The sequence below is a fragment of the Pristiophorus japonicus genome, chromosome 6, assembly GCF_044704955.1.
Source record: "Pristiophorus japonicus isolate sPriJap1 chromosome 6, sPriJap1.hap1, whole genome shotgun sequence".
Taxonomy (NCBI): domain Eukaryota; kingdom Metazoa; phylum Chordata; class Chondrichthyes; family Pristiophoridae; genus Pristiophorus; species Pristiophorus japonicus.
Genome location: NC_091982.1, coordinates 185,171,346 through 185,184,033, shown reverse-complemented (window position 1 = coordinate 185,184,033; position 12,688 = coordinate 185,171,346). Strand labels below are relative to the sequence as shown.

Here is a 12,688-nt window from a genome sequence, read left to right as displayed (position 1 = left end):
GGCTGCAGCACGAGTGCGCGATGAAGGCAAAGCGGACATCACAGCATCCCAGGTAGTGGATTGGTTGGCGTCTCGGTGAGAGGTCGAGCCCAGCGGCGGGGTCGGGGCCCAGAACAGGTCGGAGGACAGCGGGAGACCGGAAGGCGGAGGACAGCGGGAGGCCGGAAGGCGGAGGACAGCGGGAGGCCGGAAGGCGGAGGACCGCTGGAGGCCGGAAGGCGGAGGACAGCGGGAGGCCGGAAGGCGGAGGACCGCGGGAGGCCGGAAGGCGGAGGACCGCGGGAGGCCGGAAGGCGGAGGACAGCGGGAGGCCGGAGGACAGCAGCAGGGTCGTGGCCCAGGAGCAGCGCAGCGCAGACCAGCAGCATGGTCATGGCACAGGAGCGGCGCAGCGCAGACCAGCAGCATGGTCGTGGCACAGGAGCGGCGCAGCTCATGCCAACAGCAAACTTGAGACCGCCATTGCGTCCTACGAAACCCAGGGATAGAGGAGAGTTGGAGTATGTCTGTGTGTATGAACCAGGCCCATACAGCAGAGCCTGGTCTCCAGTCATCTCTGATCCCCTTGCCACTGGGCCAAGACCTTGCTCTGTCAAGCCCGTAAGCTAGCTGGTGTGCAACGGCCCCACGTTAAAAGAATTCACGCACAGGCAGCTTCCACGCTTTAAGATGAAGTTCGGGACCTGGAACGTCAAGACCCTCGTGGACAACCCTAACAGCAACAGACCGGAACGCCGCACTGCTATTGCTGCTCGGGAACTCAGGCACATCGACACTGACATCGCCGCCCCATCGAGGGGAAGGCCAGCTCAAAGAACAAGGTGGTGGCTACACCTTCTTCTGGAAAGGCAAACCAGAAGCAGACGCAACCTCCATGGAGTTGGCTTCGCTATAAAAAATGAACTAGTGAGCCGTCTCAGAGACTCCACTGAACTCATGACTCTTCGGCTCACCCTAACCCGGAACCAGAGCACTACAGTCATCAGCGCATACGCCCCACCAATGGACGCTACAGAGGAGACCAAAGAGAAATTCTATTCCCTGTCCCGCGTCACAACGAGCGACAAGCTGATCCACCTTGGCGAATTCAACGCCAGTCGGAAAGGACATTGATCGGCAGAGAGGGGGTAGGGAAAGCCAACTCCAATGGCACCCTCTTCTTGACGAAATGATTAGGACATGGCCTCGTCATAACCAATACCCTGTTCCATCAGAAGGACAAATATAAAGCTTCATGGCAACACCCTCGCTCCAAGCACTGGCTAGACTTGGTCATCATCCGAGTGAGGGACACAAAGACGTGTGCATCACCCGTGCCTTGACAGGAGCTGACAACTGTTGGACGGACCACTGCCTAATTTGCTGTCATCACCATCAACATTGCCCTAAAACAGTGACGGCAACAGAAACAATGCCGCAGGAAAATCAACGGCGGTGCACTCAAAGATCATGCTAAGAAAGCCCTATTCAGCCAGCACCTCGCTACCAACCCGACGACTCCCAGTGACCCAGAGACACAGAGTCTGGTCAACCCTCAAGGCTTCCATAATCAGCACTGGCGAAGGGATGCTCGGTCACTCGACCAGAAAACACCAAGACTGGTTCAATGAGAACGACCAGGAAATCCAGGAGCTAAGATACCGCAAGAGCAAGGCATTCTTGGACTGGAAACAGCCACACAACTCGTGGGCAAGAAAGCAGCTCTACAGATGTCTGAAAGCCGAGGTCCAACAGAAAACCCGTAACCTAAAGAACAGATGGTGGGTGGAGAAATCTCAAGAAATCTGACAGCAAGACGTGTGAGGATTCTTCAGCGCAGACAAGATGACCTACGGCCCAAGCAGCTAAGGCCCTACTCCACTGGCCAAGAACGGTGCTCATCAAGGACAAAGAGGCAGCTGGAAGGAGCACTTCGAGGATCTTCTCAACCGAGACTCTGAATTTGACATGAGTGTCCTTGACTCTATCCCACAGCATGCTACCCGCCACCATCTCAGCACAACCTCAGCCCGGCACGAGTTTCAAAAGGCCATCCGACAACTGAAGAACAAGTCATCAGGAGCAGATGAAATCTCCGCCGAAGCACTAAAACATGGCAGAGAAGCATGACTGGCGCGGATCCATGACCTCATCTCTCTTATCTGGAAGGAGGAGATCATGCCAAGAGATCTCACAGATGCTGTAATCGTGACCATCTTCAAGGTGACAAGTCCGATTGCGGTAACTACAGAGGAATGTCCCTGCTGTCCTGAATTGCCTTCTTCCTGTGGCTGAAGAACCCCTCCCAGAGTTGCAATGCAGATTCCGCCCACTAAGGGGCACAATGAACACGATCTTCACCGCGCGGCAGATACAAGAGAAATGCAGGGAACAACAACAATCCTTGTACATGGCCGCCTTTGATCTCACAAAAGCCTTCGACACTGTCAACCGTGAGGGATTATGGAGCATCCTCCTCAGATTCGGCTGCCTTCAAAAGTTTGGCACCATCCTCCACGATGACATGCAAGCCGTGATCCTGACCAACAGATCCACCGCAGACTCGTCCCACATTTGGACCGGGATCAAGCAAGGCTGTGTCATCGCATCAACGCTCTTCTTGATCTTCCTTGCTGCAAGGCTCCATCTCATCTCCAGCATGCTCCTCGCTGGAATGGAGCTAAATTACAGAATAAACAGGAATCTGTTCAACCTCTGCCACCTCCAAGGTTGTCCCATCCTCTGTCATCGAATGACAGTATGCAAACAACGCCTGCGTTTGCACACACTTAGAGGCCGAACTCCAAGCCATCGTCAACACCTTCACCGAGGCGTACGAGAGCATGGGCCTTACACTGAACATCCATAAGACAAAGGTTCTCTACCTGCCCCCACCACACAGCATTGTGTCCCCAGTTTACCAAAATCTACGACGAGCCTTGGACAACGTGGACCATTTTCCATACATTGGGAGCCTACTGTCAACAAGGGCAGACATCGACGACGAGGTCCAACACTGCCATTAAGTGTGCCAGTGCAGCCTTCGGTCGCCTGAGGAAGAGTGTTTGAAGACCAGGACCTCAAACCCAGCACCAAGCTCATGATCTACAGAGCAGTGGTGATACCTGCCCTCCTATATGGCTCAGGCACATGGACTATGTACAGCAGGCACCTCAAACACTGGAGAAGTACCACCAATGCTGCCTCCACAAAATCCTGCAAATCCATTGGCAGGATAGGCGCACTGATGTCAGTGTCCTCGCTCAGGCCAATATCCCCAGTATCGAAGCACTGACCATGCTCGATCAGCTCCGCTGGATGGGTCACATCGTCCACATGCCTGATACAAGACTCCAAAAACAAGTGCTCTACTCGGAGCTCCGACACAGCAAGCGAGCCCCAGGTGGGCAGAGGAAACGATTCACGGACACTCTTAAAGCCTCCTTGAAAAAAGGTACATCCTCACCGACACCTGGGAATCCTTAGCCTAAGATCGTCCAAAGTGGAGGAAAAGCATACGGGAAGGCGCTGAACACCTTGAGTCTCTTCGCCGAGAAGCAGCTGAAGCCAAGCATAGACAGCAGAAGGAGCGCGCGGCAACCCAGGCACCCCACCCGTTCCTTCAACCACTATTCTGTGACAGAGACTGTAGGTCCCGCATTGGACTCTTCAGTCACCAGAGAACTTATTTTTAGTGTAGAAGCAAGTAATTCTCGACTCAGAGTGACTGACTATGATGATGAGGCTGAACCACTGTTCACAACCTTGGTGTTGTATTGGACCCCGAGATGAGTTTTTGACCACATATCCATGCCATCACCAAGACCATTTATTTCCACCTTATTAACATCACCCAACTCCGCCCCTGCCTCAGCTCATCTGCTGCTGAAACCTTCATCCATGCCTTTATTGCCTCTAGACTTGACTATTGTAATGCTCTCTTGGCCAGCCTCCCATCTTCCACCCTCCACAAACGGTCATTCAAAATTCTGCTGCCTGTAGCCTAACTCACACCAAGTCCAGTTCATCCATCACCTCTGTGCTCACTTACCTACATTGGCTCCTGGTTAAGCAACACCTCAATTTTAAAATTCTCATCCTGGTTTTCAAATCCCTCCATGGCCATGTCCCCATCTCTAACCTCTTCCAGCCCTACAATCCACTGAGATATCTGCGTTCCTCCAATTCTGACCTCTTGTGCATCCCTAATTTTAATCACTCCAACATTGGCAGCTGTGTCTTCAGCTGCCGAGGCCCTAATCACTGGAATTCCCTCCCTAAGCCTTTCCGCCTCTTTTTCCTACTTTAAGACACTCCTGAAAACCTACCTCATCTGCCCCAATATCTCTGTGTAATATTTTTGGTGTCAAATTTTATTTTTGAACGGTCCTCTGAAGCGCGTTGGGATGTTTTACGACGTTAAAAAGGCACTTCAGGGATGCAATAAGTTGCTGTTGGTGGTCAGGTGGAGGGTCTATGCATTTTTAAGATGTGATTTTGTAATGGGACGGAATATATATTAGTTCATTTGGTGAAATCTCAAAACTGAGTTGGCCTCCTAGCTTTACTTCATTCAATCAGATTAACCTCAGAGTTATACTGTCAAGCAGGAACGAGGATGGAGGGTGAGGACGACTGTGAGAATCACCATGAAGGGGCATAGGATAAGAACATAACAAATTGGAGCAGTAGTAGGCCATATGGCCCCTCAAACCTGCTCTGCCATTTAATATGATCATGGCTGATCCGATCATGGACTCAGGTCCACTTCCCTGCCCGCTCTCCATAACCCCTTATTCCCTTATCGTTTAGGAAACTGTCTATTTCTGTCTTAAATTTATTCAATGTCCCAGCTTCCACAGCTCTTTGAGGCAGCAAATTCCACAGATCCACAACCCTTAGAAGAAATTTCTCCTCATCTCAGTTTTAAATGGGCCTGTTCCCCAGGCAGGAAGATCAGAAACTCAGAAGATGATTCGACAGATCAGATACAACTTTCACACAGTGTGGTGAATATTTGAAATGGATTACGCAGGATGATCTAGGCCCACATTGGAAATGGTTAGGCATTTTGCCAGAAACAACTATAGCACATAGATAATGAATTGTAGACTTTGAGGGAGAAATTGGCCTCCTTTGCGCCTCCCATTAGCGCCTGTGGGGGGACGATAATGGAGCGCTAACGGTTTATAGGGCCGTGGCGAACTTACCGACGCCCGCGAACTTGCATGGCGGGTTAGCACTGGCACTAAAACTTACCACCTCGATCTCCTGCGCTCCAGAGATCGTGACGTCATCTGATGCGCAACACCCCATTATCTCCCGGACGTAAAATTCACTTCCAACCCGGCCGTCAACTGTAGGAGGCGTTGTGACCTCGGCCGGCCACTTGGGGAGCGATAATTAAAGGCAGTGGTGGTCAGGTTGGCCAAATTGTAGTAACATCCTCAGTGTTGTTTTTAAAATTTTTTCCCAGGCCGCGATTGATCCACCCTGCACTTTCTTGGAGTGCTTCGGGCTGCTCTTCGCGGATCTCAGGTGCTGTCATCAGCCATTCCCAACCTTAGCCTCCAATGACCTCAGCATTGGCCCTTCTCTTTAAGGAAGGGAAGGAGCCTGTGAATCCGGCAGCGCTGCACGGGACATTGAGCAGCACTCTGCCGCTACAGCTCCCCTTACTTCCTTTAGCGCTACAAGGAAAGTGGTAGTGCTTGATTTAGCGCTCCACTTCCATTCGCGTTGTATTTACTTGTGTAGTGCCCGGCGATACTTTTGCGGGAGACCCCAAACGGAGCACTATGCAATTTCTAGCCCTTTGTTTTTGAATTCAGACATGCCAGATGGGCCAAAATAGCCTCTGAGGATCCTATAGATTCCTATGCTCCCAAGTTACCATTGGAGCAAGATTAAGTTTAATAGTAATGTGCAGACAATTATTTCTTCTCGTCACTTTACCTTGTACATTTCTGCTGGATTTCATAGCCACTTTCAGCAATCATCATCCACTTTGCTCCTGTTCACAGCTGAAATCAGGGTTGGGGAAGGTTCAACCAAATAGCTGTATGATAATACCATCATTATCTAAAATAGAATACATGGTTAGATGAATTCAGTCCGTTCATTTTCTTGTAAATATTAAGAGCACTGTATGCACAAAAATGGTTAGAACTAATAATACAGACAAACTAGGCTTATGCACTCTTCCATCCTTTATTAAAAGCAGAACATTTGACACAATGATGCACGTGAATAAAATAGTTTCTTTATTTATCCTATAGCAAAATAACTTTGGTCTTTTTAAAATTACTAATTAGTCTGTACTATTATAGACAGAAATGCATCCATTGGCTTGGCTAATGGCTGAGCAAATAGCTGGTCTGTATCGGCCAGGAAGATCCTAAATTCCATTAGTTTGTACTGAGGGTGCAGTAGGGATTCTAAAATTGACTTCAATACCCTGGACCGAAGGAGGGACTACAAAAACATCAGCCAGGCTTCAGCTCCCAACTGCTATCCATTGAGCCCCAGCTGAAGGATTGAGTTTGGCTCCGATACCCCAGTCAAACTGCCTGCCAACATAATGGCTTTCAGCTAGGATGCGGCGTCTATATACTGTGATGCATAAGGCATCGCAGTTGGGTGGGACAGGCTGGATGGACCAGAGGGTCTTTTCCTGCCCATCATTGTTCATATAACTATCAAGGCTGATGGAAGTCGTCAATCTAAGGAAACTGCAGAATGTACAGTTTGACACATGAATTTCCAACTTATTGCACCTAGAAATCACCATGTAATCTTTATTTACGCGAGTTACATTCATTTCATTTTACTTACAGTTAAAAGTATCAGAAGACCCATCATGACTCCTAACATTATATAAAGGTTATTAGTTAATCCTGCTGCCCACATAGGACCCAATATTGTGGCAATTCCACCAATTGAACGACGGAATCCTTGACTGAATCCTACAAAGAAAAAAGCACTTCAGAGCTAGACACTCATATGGAAAAAGTAACATAAATCATACATTTCAGACAAAATTTACATATCCTCAATCACTTTGAGCTTTTCATAATTTTAATGGTGTTTCTAACATTATGAATCAAAACCTGTGTTTTTAAAATATAGTAAAGCATGGCCCAATTACAGTTCATTGAAAATACTTTTTCAGCCCGACATTCACACACAAACTACACTAATGGTAGTGCTGAAAACCGGTTTAAGTAGTTTTAGGCTAGGGGCTCTACAGAACACTTCAAATAGTTGTACGGCTGTAAATTGCAGGACTCTGACAATTTATATTGGCAGAGGTATGTGGGCTGCGCAAATATAGCTGACACCCCTCAGATACACTGGGTTTGGGGGTGGAGGGGGGGGGGGGTGGGGGGAGGGAGTAGCACAGGAGAGAGTTCGGCAGCAAATCTTCCATGAAGAGAATAGGGGCAGTAAATATCTGGAAGAGATATAAAACCCACTATTCCTTAAAAGGGACACTAGCGGCAATGGAACAAGCCAACAAATGGGTGACTCTGATTGTAGCCAAACTGAAAGCAAACAAGTGGCAAACCAGGGAACTGGATCTATATGTCCTGGTAACAGAAAAATGGAACATGTTTGGGTTGGCCACCAGAGTTAGGTACATGCTTTGTGGAGGAACGTTGCTAAGGCAGCTCTTGACCTCCTTGTATTGCAGGAGGTTTAACAACCTCACTGAGTCAGGAGCAGCGTGGAGAGGCCTATAAAAGGCCGCGAGGTGCGTCGCTGAGTCGTGAGCAGCATCGGAGGTGCGTGGAGAGACGTGCTTGTGCAGCTACAGGGAGAATGCAAAAAGAGGTAGAAAGAAATAGAAAAGTGACGTCACAGCCAAGGGGGTAAGTGATTGGTAAGTAGTTTTTTATTTTTTCTCTTCTACATCAGTGAGTAACTTTTAACACTGTTGTTGCCAATTTAAGTTAATCTAAGGGTTAAGTCATGGCAGGAGAGCTCGAACACGTGTTATGCTCCTCCTGTACGATGTGGGAAATCAGGGACGCCTCCGGTGTCTCTGAAGACTACGTGTGCGGGAAGTGTATCCGCCTCCAGCTCCTGACGGACCGCGTTGCGGAATTGGAGCTAAAGGTGGATTCACTCTGGAGTATCCACGATGCTGAGAATGACGCGAATAGCACGTTTAGTGAGTTGGTCTCACTGCAGGTAAAGGGTCCACAGCCAGAGAGGGAATGGAAGACCAATAGGAAGAGCAGTCCAAGGAAGGTAGTGCTGGGATCCCCTGCGGTCATCCCCCTGCAAAACAGATACACTACTTTGAGTACTGTTGAGGGGGATGACTCAGCAGGGGGAGCAGCAGCAGCCAAGTTCATGGTACCGTGGCTGGCTCTGCTGCACAGGAGGGCAGGAAAAAGAGTTGGAGAGCGATAGTGATAGGGGATTCAATTGTAAGGGGAATAGATGGGCGATTCTGCGGCCACAACCAGGACTCCAGGATGGTATGTTGCCTTCCTGGTGCAAGGGTCATGGATGTCTCGGAGCGGGTGCAGGACATTCTGAAAAGGGAGGGTGAACAGCCAGTTGTCGTGGAACACATTGGTACCAATGATATAGGTAAAAAACGGGATGAGGTCCTACGAGACGAATTTAAGGAGCTAGGAGCTAAATTAAAAAGTAGGACCTCAAAAGTAGTAATCTCGGGATTGCTACCAGTGCCACGTGCTAGTCAGAGTAGGAATCGCAGGATAGCTCAGATGAATACGTGGCTTGAACAGTGGTGCAGCAGGGAGGGATTCAAATTCCTGGGGCATTGGAACTGGTTCTGGGGGAGGTGGGACCAATACAAACCAGACGGTCTGCAACTAGGCGGGACCGGAAAAAATGTCCTAGGAGGAGTGTTTGCTAGTGCTGTTGGGAGGAGTTAAACTAATATGGCAGGGGGATGGGAACCAATGCAGGGAGACAGAAGCAAAAGACAGAAAGGAGATGAGTAAAAGTGAAGGGCAGAGAAACCCAAGGCAAAAAACAAAAAGGGCCACTTTGCAGCAAAATTCTAAAGGGCTAAGTGTGTTAAAAAGGCAAGCCTGAAGGCTCTGTGCCTCAATGCGAGGAGTATTCGGAATAAGGTGGACGAATTAACTGTGCAGATAGCAGTTAACGGATACGATGTGGTTGGCATCACGGATACATGGCTCCAGGGTGACCAAGGCTGGGAACTCAACATCCAAGGGTATTCAGGAAGGATAGACAGAAAGGAAAAGGAGGCGGGGTGGCGTTGCTGGTTAAAAAGGAAATTAAGGCAATTGTAAGGAAAGACATTAGCTTGGATGATCTGGAATCGGTATGGGTGGAACTACATAATACCAAGGGGCAGAAAACGCTAGTGGGAGTTGTGTACAGACCTCCAAACAGTAGTAGTGATGTTGGGGAGGGCATCAAACAGGAAATTAGGGGTGAATGCAATAAAGGTGCAGCAGTCATCATGGGTGACTTTAATATGCATATAGATTGGGGTAACCAAACTGGAAACAATACAGTGGAGGAGGATTTCCTGGAGTGCATAAGGGATGGTTTTTTAGACCAATATGTCGAGAACCAACTAGGGGGGAGGGGAGGCCATCTTAGACTGGGTGTTGTGTAATGAGAGAGGATTAATTAGCAATCTCGTTGTGCGAGGCCCCTTGGGGAAGAGTGACCATAATATGGTGGAATTCTACATTAGGATAGAGAATGAAACAGTTAATTCAGAGACCATGGTCCAGAACTAAAGAAGGGTAACTTTGAAGGTATGAGGCGTGAATTGGCTAGGATAGATTGGCGAATGATGCTTAAGGGGTTGACAGTGGATGGGCAATGGTAGACATTTAGAGACTGCATGGATGAACTACAACAATTGTACATCCCTGTCTGGCGTAAAAATAAAAAAGGGAAGGTGGCTCAACCGTGGCTATCAAGGAAAATCAGGGATAGTATTAAAGCCAAGGAAGTGGCATACAAACTGGCCAGAAATAGCAGCAAACCCAGGGACTAGGAGAAATTTAGAACTCAGCAGAGGAGGACAAAGGGTTTGATTGGGGCAGGGAAAATCGAGTACGAGAGGAAGCTTGCAGGGAACATTAAAATGGACTGCAAAAGCTTCTATAGATATGTAAAGAGAAAAAGGTTAGAAAAGACAAACATATGTCCCCTGCAGTCAGAATCAGGGGACGTCATAACTGGGAACAAAGAAATGGCAGACCAATTGAACAAGTACTTTGGTTCAGTATTCACTAAGGAGGACACAAACAACCTTCCGGATATAAAAGGAGTCAGAGGGTCTAGTAAGAAGGAGGAACTGAGGGAAATCCTTATTAGTCGGGAAATTGTGTTGGGGAAATTGATGGGACTGAAGGCCGATAAATCCCCAGGGCCTGATGGTCTGCATCCCAGAGTACTTAAGGAGGTAGTGTTGGAAATAGCTGATGAATTGACAGTCATTTTCCAACATTCCATAGACTCTGGATCACTTCCTATGGAGTGGAGGATAGCCAATGTAACCCCGCTTTTTAAAAAAAGGAGGGCGAGAGAAAACAGGGAATTATAGACCGGTCAGCCTGACATCGGTAGTGGGTAAAATGATGGAATCAATTATTAAGGATGTCATAGCAGCGCATTTGGAAAGGGGTGACATGATGGGTCCAAGTCAGCATGGATTTGTGAAAGGGAAATCATGCTTGAGAAATCTTCTGGAATTTCTTGAGGATGTTTCCAGTAGAGTGGACAAGGGAGAACCAGTTGATGTGGTGTATTTGGACTTTCAGAAGGCTTTCGACAAGGTCCCACACAAGAGATTAATGTGCAAAGTTAAAGCACATGGGATTGAGGGTAGTGTGCTGATGTGGATTGAGAACTGGTTGGCAGACAGGAAGCAAAGAGGAGGAGTAAATGGGTACTTTTCAGAATGGCAGGCAGTGACTGGTGGGGTACCGCAAGGTTCTGTGCTGGGCCCCAGCTGTTTACATTGTACATTAATGATTTAAACGAGGGGATTAAATGTAGTATCTCCAAATTTGTGGATGACACTAAGTTTGGTGGCAGTGTGAGCTGCGAGGAGGATGCTATGAGGCTGCAGAGTGACTTGGATAGGTTAGGTGAGTGGGCAAATGCATGGCAGATGAAGTATAATGTAGATAAATGTGAGGTTATCCACTTTGGTGGTAAAAACAGAGAGACAGACTATTATCTGAATGGTGACAGATTCGGAAAAGGAGGGGTGCAATGAGACCTGGGTGTCATGGTACATCAGTCATTGAAGGTCGGCATGCAGGTACAGCAGGCGGTTAAGAATGCAAATGACATGTTGGCCTTCATAGCGAGGGGATTTGAGTACAGGGGCAGGGAGGTGTTACTACAGTTGTACAGGGCCTTGGTGAGGCCACAACTGGAGTATTGGGTACAGTTTTGGTCTCCTAACTTGAGAAAGGACATTCTTGCTATTGAGGGAGTGCAGCGAAGGTTCACCAGACTGATTCCCAGGATGGTGGGACTGACATATCAAGAAAGACTGGATCAACTGGGCTTGTATTCACTGGAGTTCAGACGAATGAGAGGGGATCTCATAGAAATGTTTAAAATTCTGACGGGTTTAGACAGGTTAGATGCAGGAAGAGTGTTCCCAATGTTGGGGAAGTCCAGAACCAAGGGTCACAGCTTAAGGATAAGGGGTAAGCCATTTAAGACCGAGATGAGGAGAAACTTCTTCACCCAGAGAGTGGTGAACCTGTGGAATTCTCTACCACAGAAAGTTGTTGAGGCCAATTCACTAAATATATTCAAGAAGGAGTTAGATGTAGTCCTTACTACTAGGGGGATCAAGGGGTATGGCGAGAAAGCAGGAATGGGGTACTGAAGTTGCATGTTCAGCCATGAACTCATTGAATGGCGGTGCAGGCTCGAAGGGCCGAATGGCCTACACCTGCACCTATTTTCTATGTTTCTAAGAACAGCCACCTGTTTTTCCCCCTGGCCCTTCCTTGCAATCTCTTTATATGCAAGATACTCCTCCATTCATTACCCTCATGGTGCTGGAGGAGTCAGCTGAAAAATGACAGGTGAAAGTAAAAGTGAGATCTGACAGTGGGGAATAGCAGTTCTGCATGTACTCGCTGCCACCCAGGCTTGCAGATTCGGATTTCAGAGGACCCGCTCTTTAAAAAAAAAACATTGGATAAGCATCATATTCACATAGAGGCACTGAGGGCTGTCTTCAGAAGACCCTAAACTGCCGTCAGGGATCATGGCAAAGTCCAATACCATCCTGAGTGTCAATATCCAAGAATAGTTAGATACAATATTGTGCTACCTGGAGCGGTTGGAGGTTTCATGAGAATTTGCCCTCCTTGACGAGGCCTCCGGAGCAGATGGTACATCCAAAGTGAATGATCATTAGCCTTCAGGCCTTGGAGGGCAATTGGAAGAAAGCGATGAAATATGACTTTCAAGGGATTCAGGGTGCCATATCTCAGCGGCTGCAGGATTTAACTATCAGAATTTCTTTCCCAGTAAACAGTGGGCATTCAGGGCCCACCATAAGTGGCATGACTAAAATATGTCTTTATGATGCCAACTCTCCCGATGATAGCTCATGTGCCTTTTCTAGCCAACCCCAAGTGCCTGCTCATGTATGGGTCAAGATATAGGACCAAGTTGCCCATACGGCCCCACTGGAGATCAAGCCTGCTGA

At 48.1% G+C, this 12,688-nt stretch overlaps 1 protein-coding gene across 1 annotated transcript in view; it reads right to left on the bottom strand.

The window, feature by feature from the left end:
• mfsd8l1 (major facilitator superfamily domain containing 8-like 1) overlaps positions 1–12,688 on the bottom strand; it is an 82,727-nt gene that overhangs the window by 6,467 nt on the left and 63,572 nt on the right. The window contains exons 11-12 of the mRNA XM_070882297.1: positions 6,814–6,944; positions 5,935–6,060 (exon numbers count right to left, since the gene is read on the bottom strand). Coding sequence (XP_070738398.1) covers positions 5,968–6,060; positions 6,814–6,944 — 224 coding nt within the window. The 3' untranslated portion in view covers positions 5,935–5,967. The remainder of the gene's footprint in view (positions 1–5,934; positions 6,061–6,813; positions 6,945–12,688) is intronic.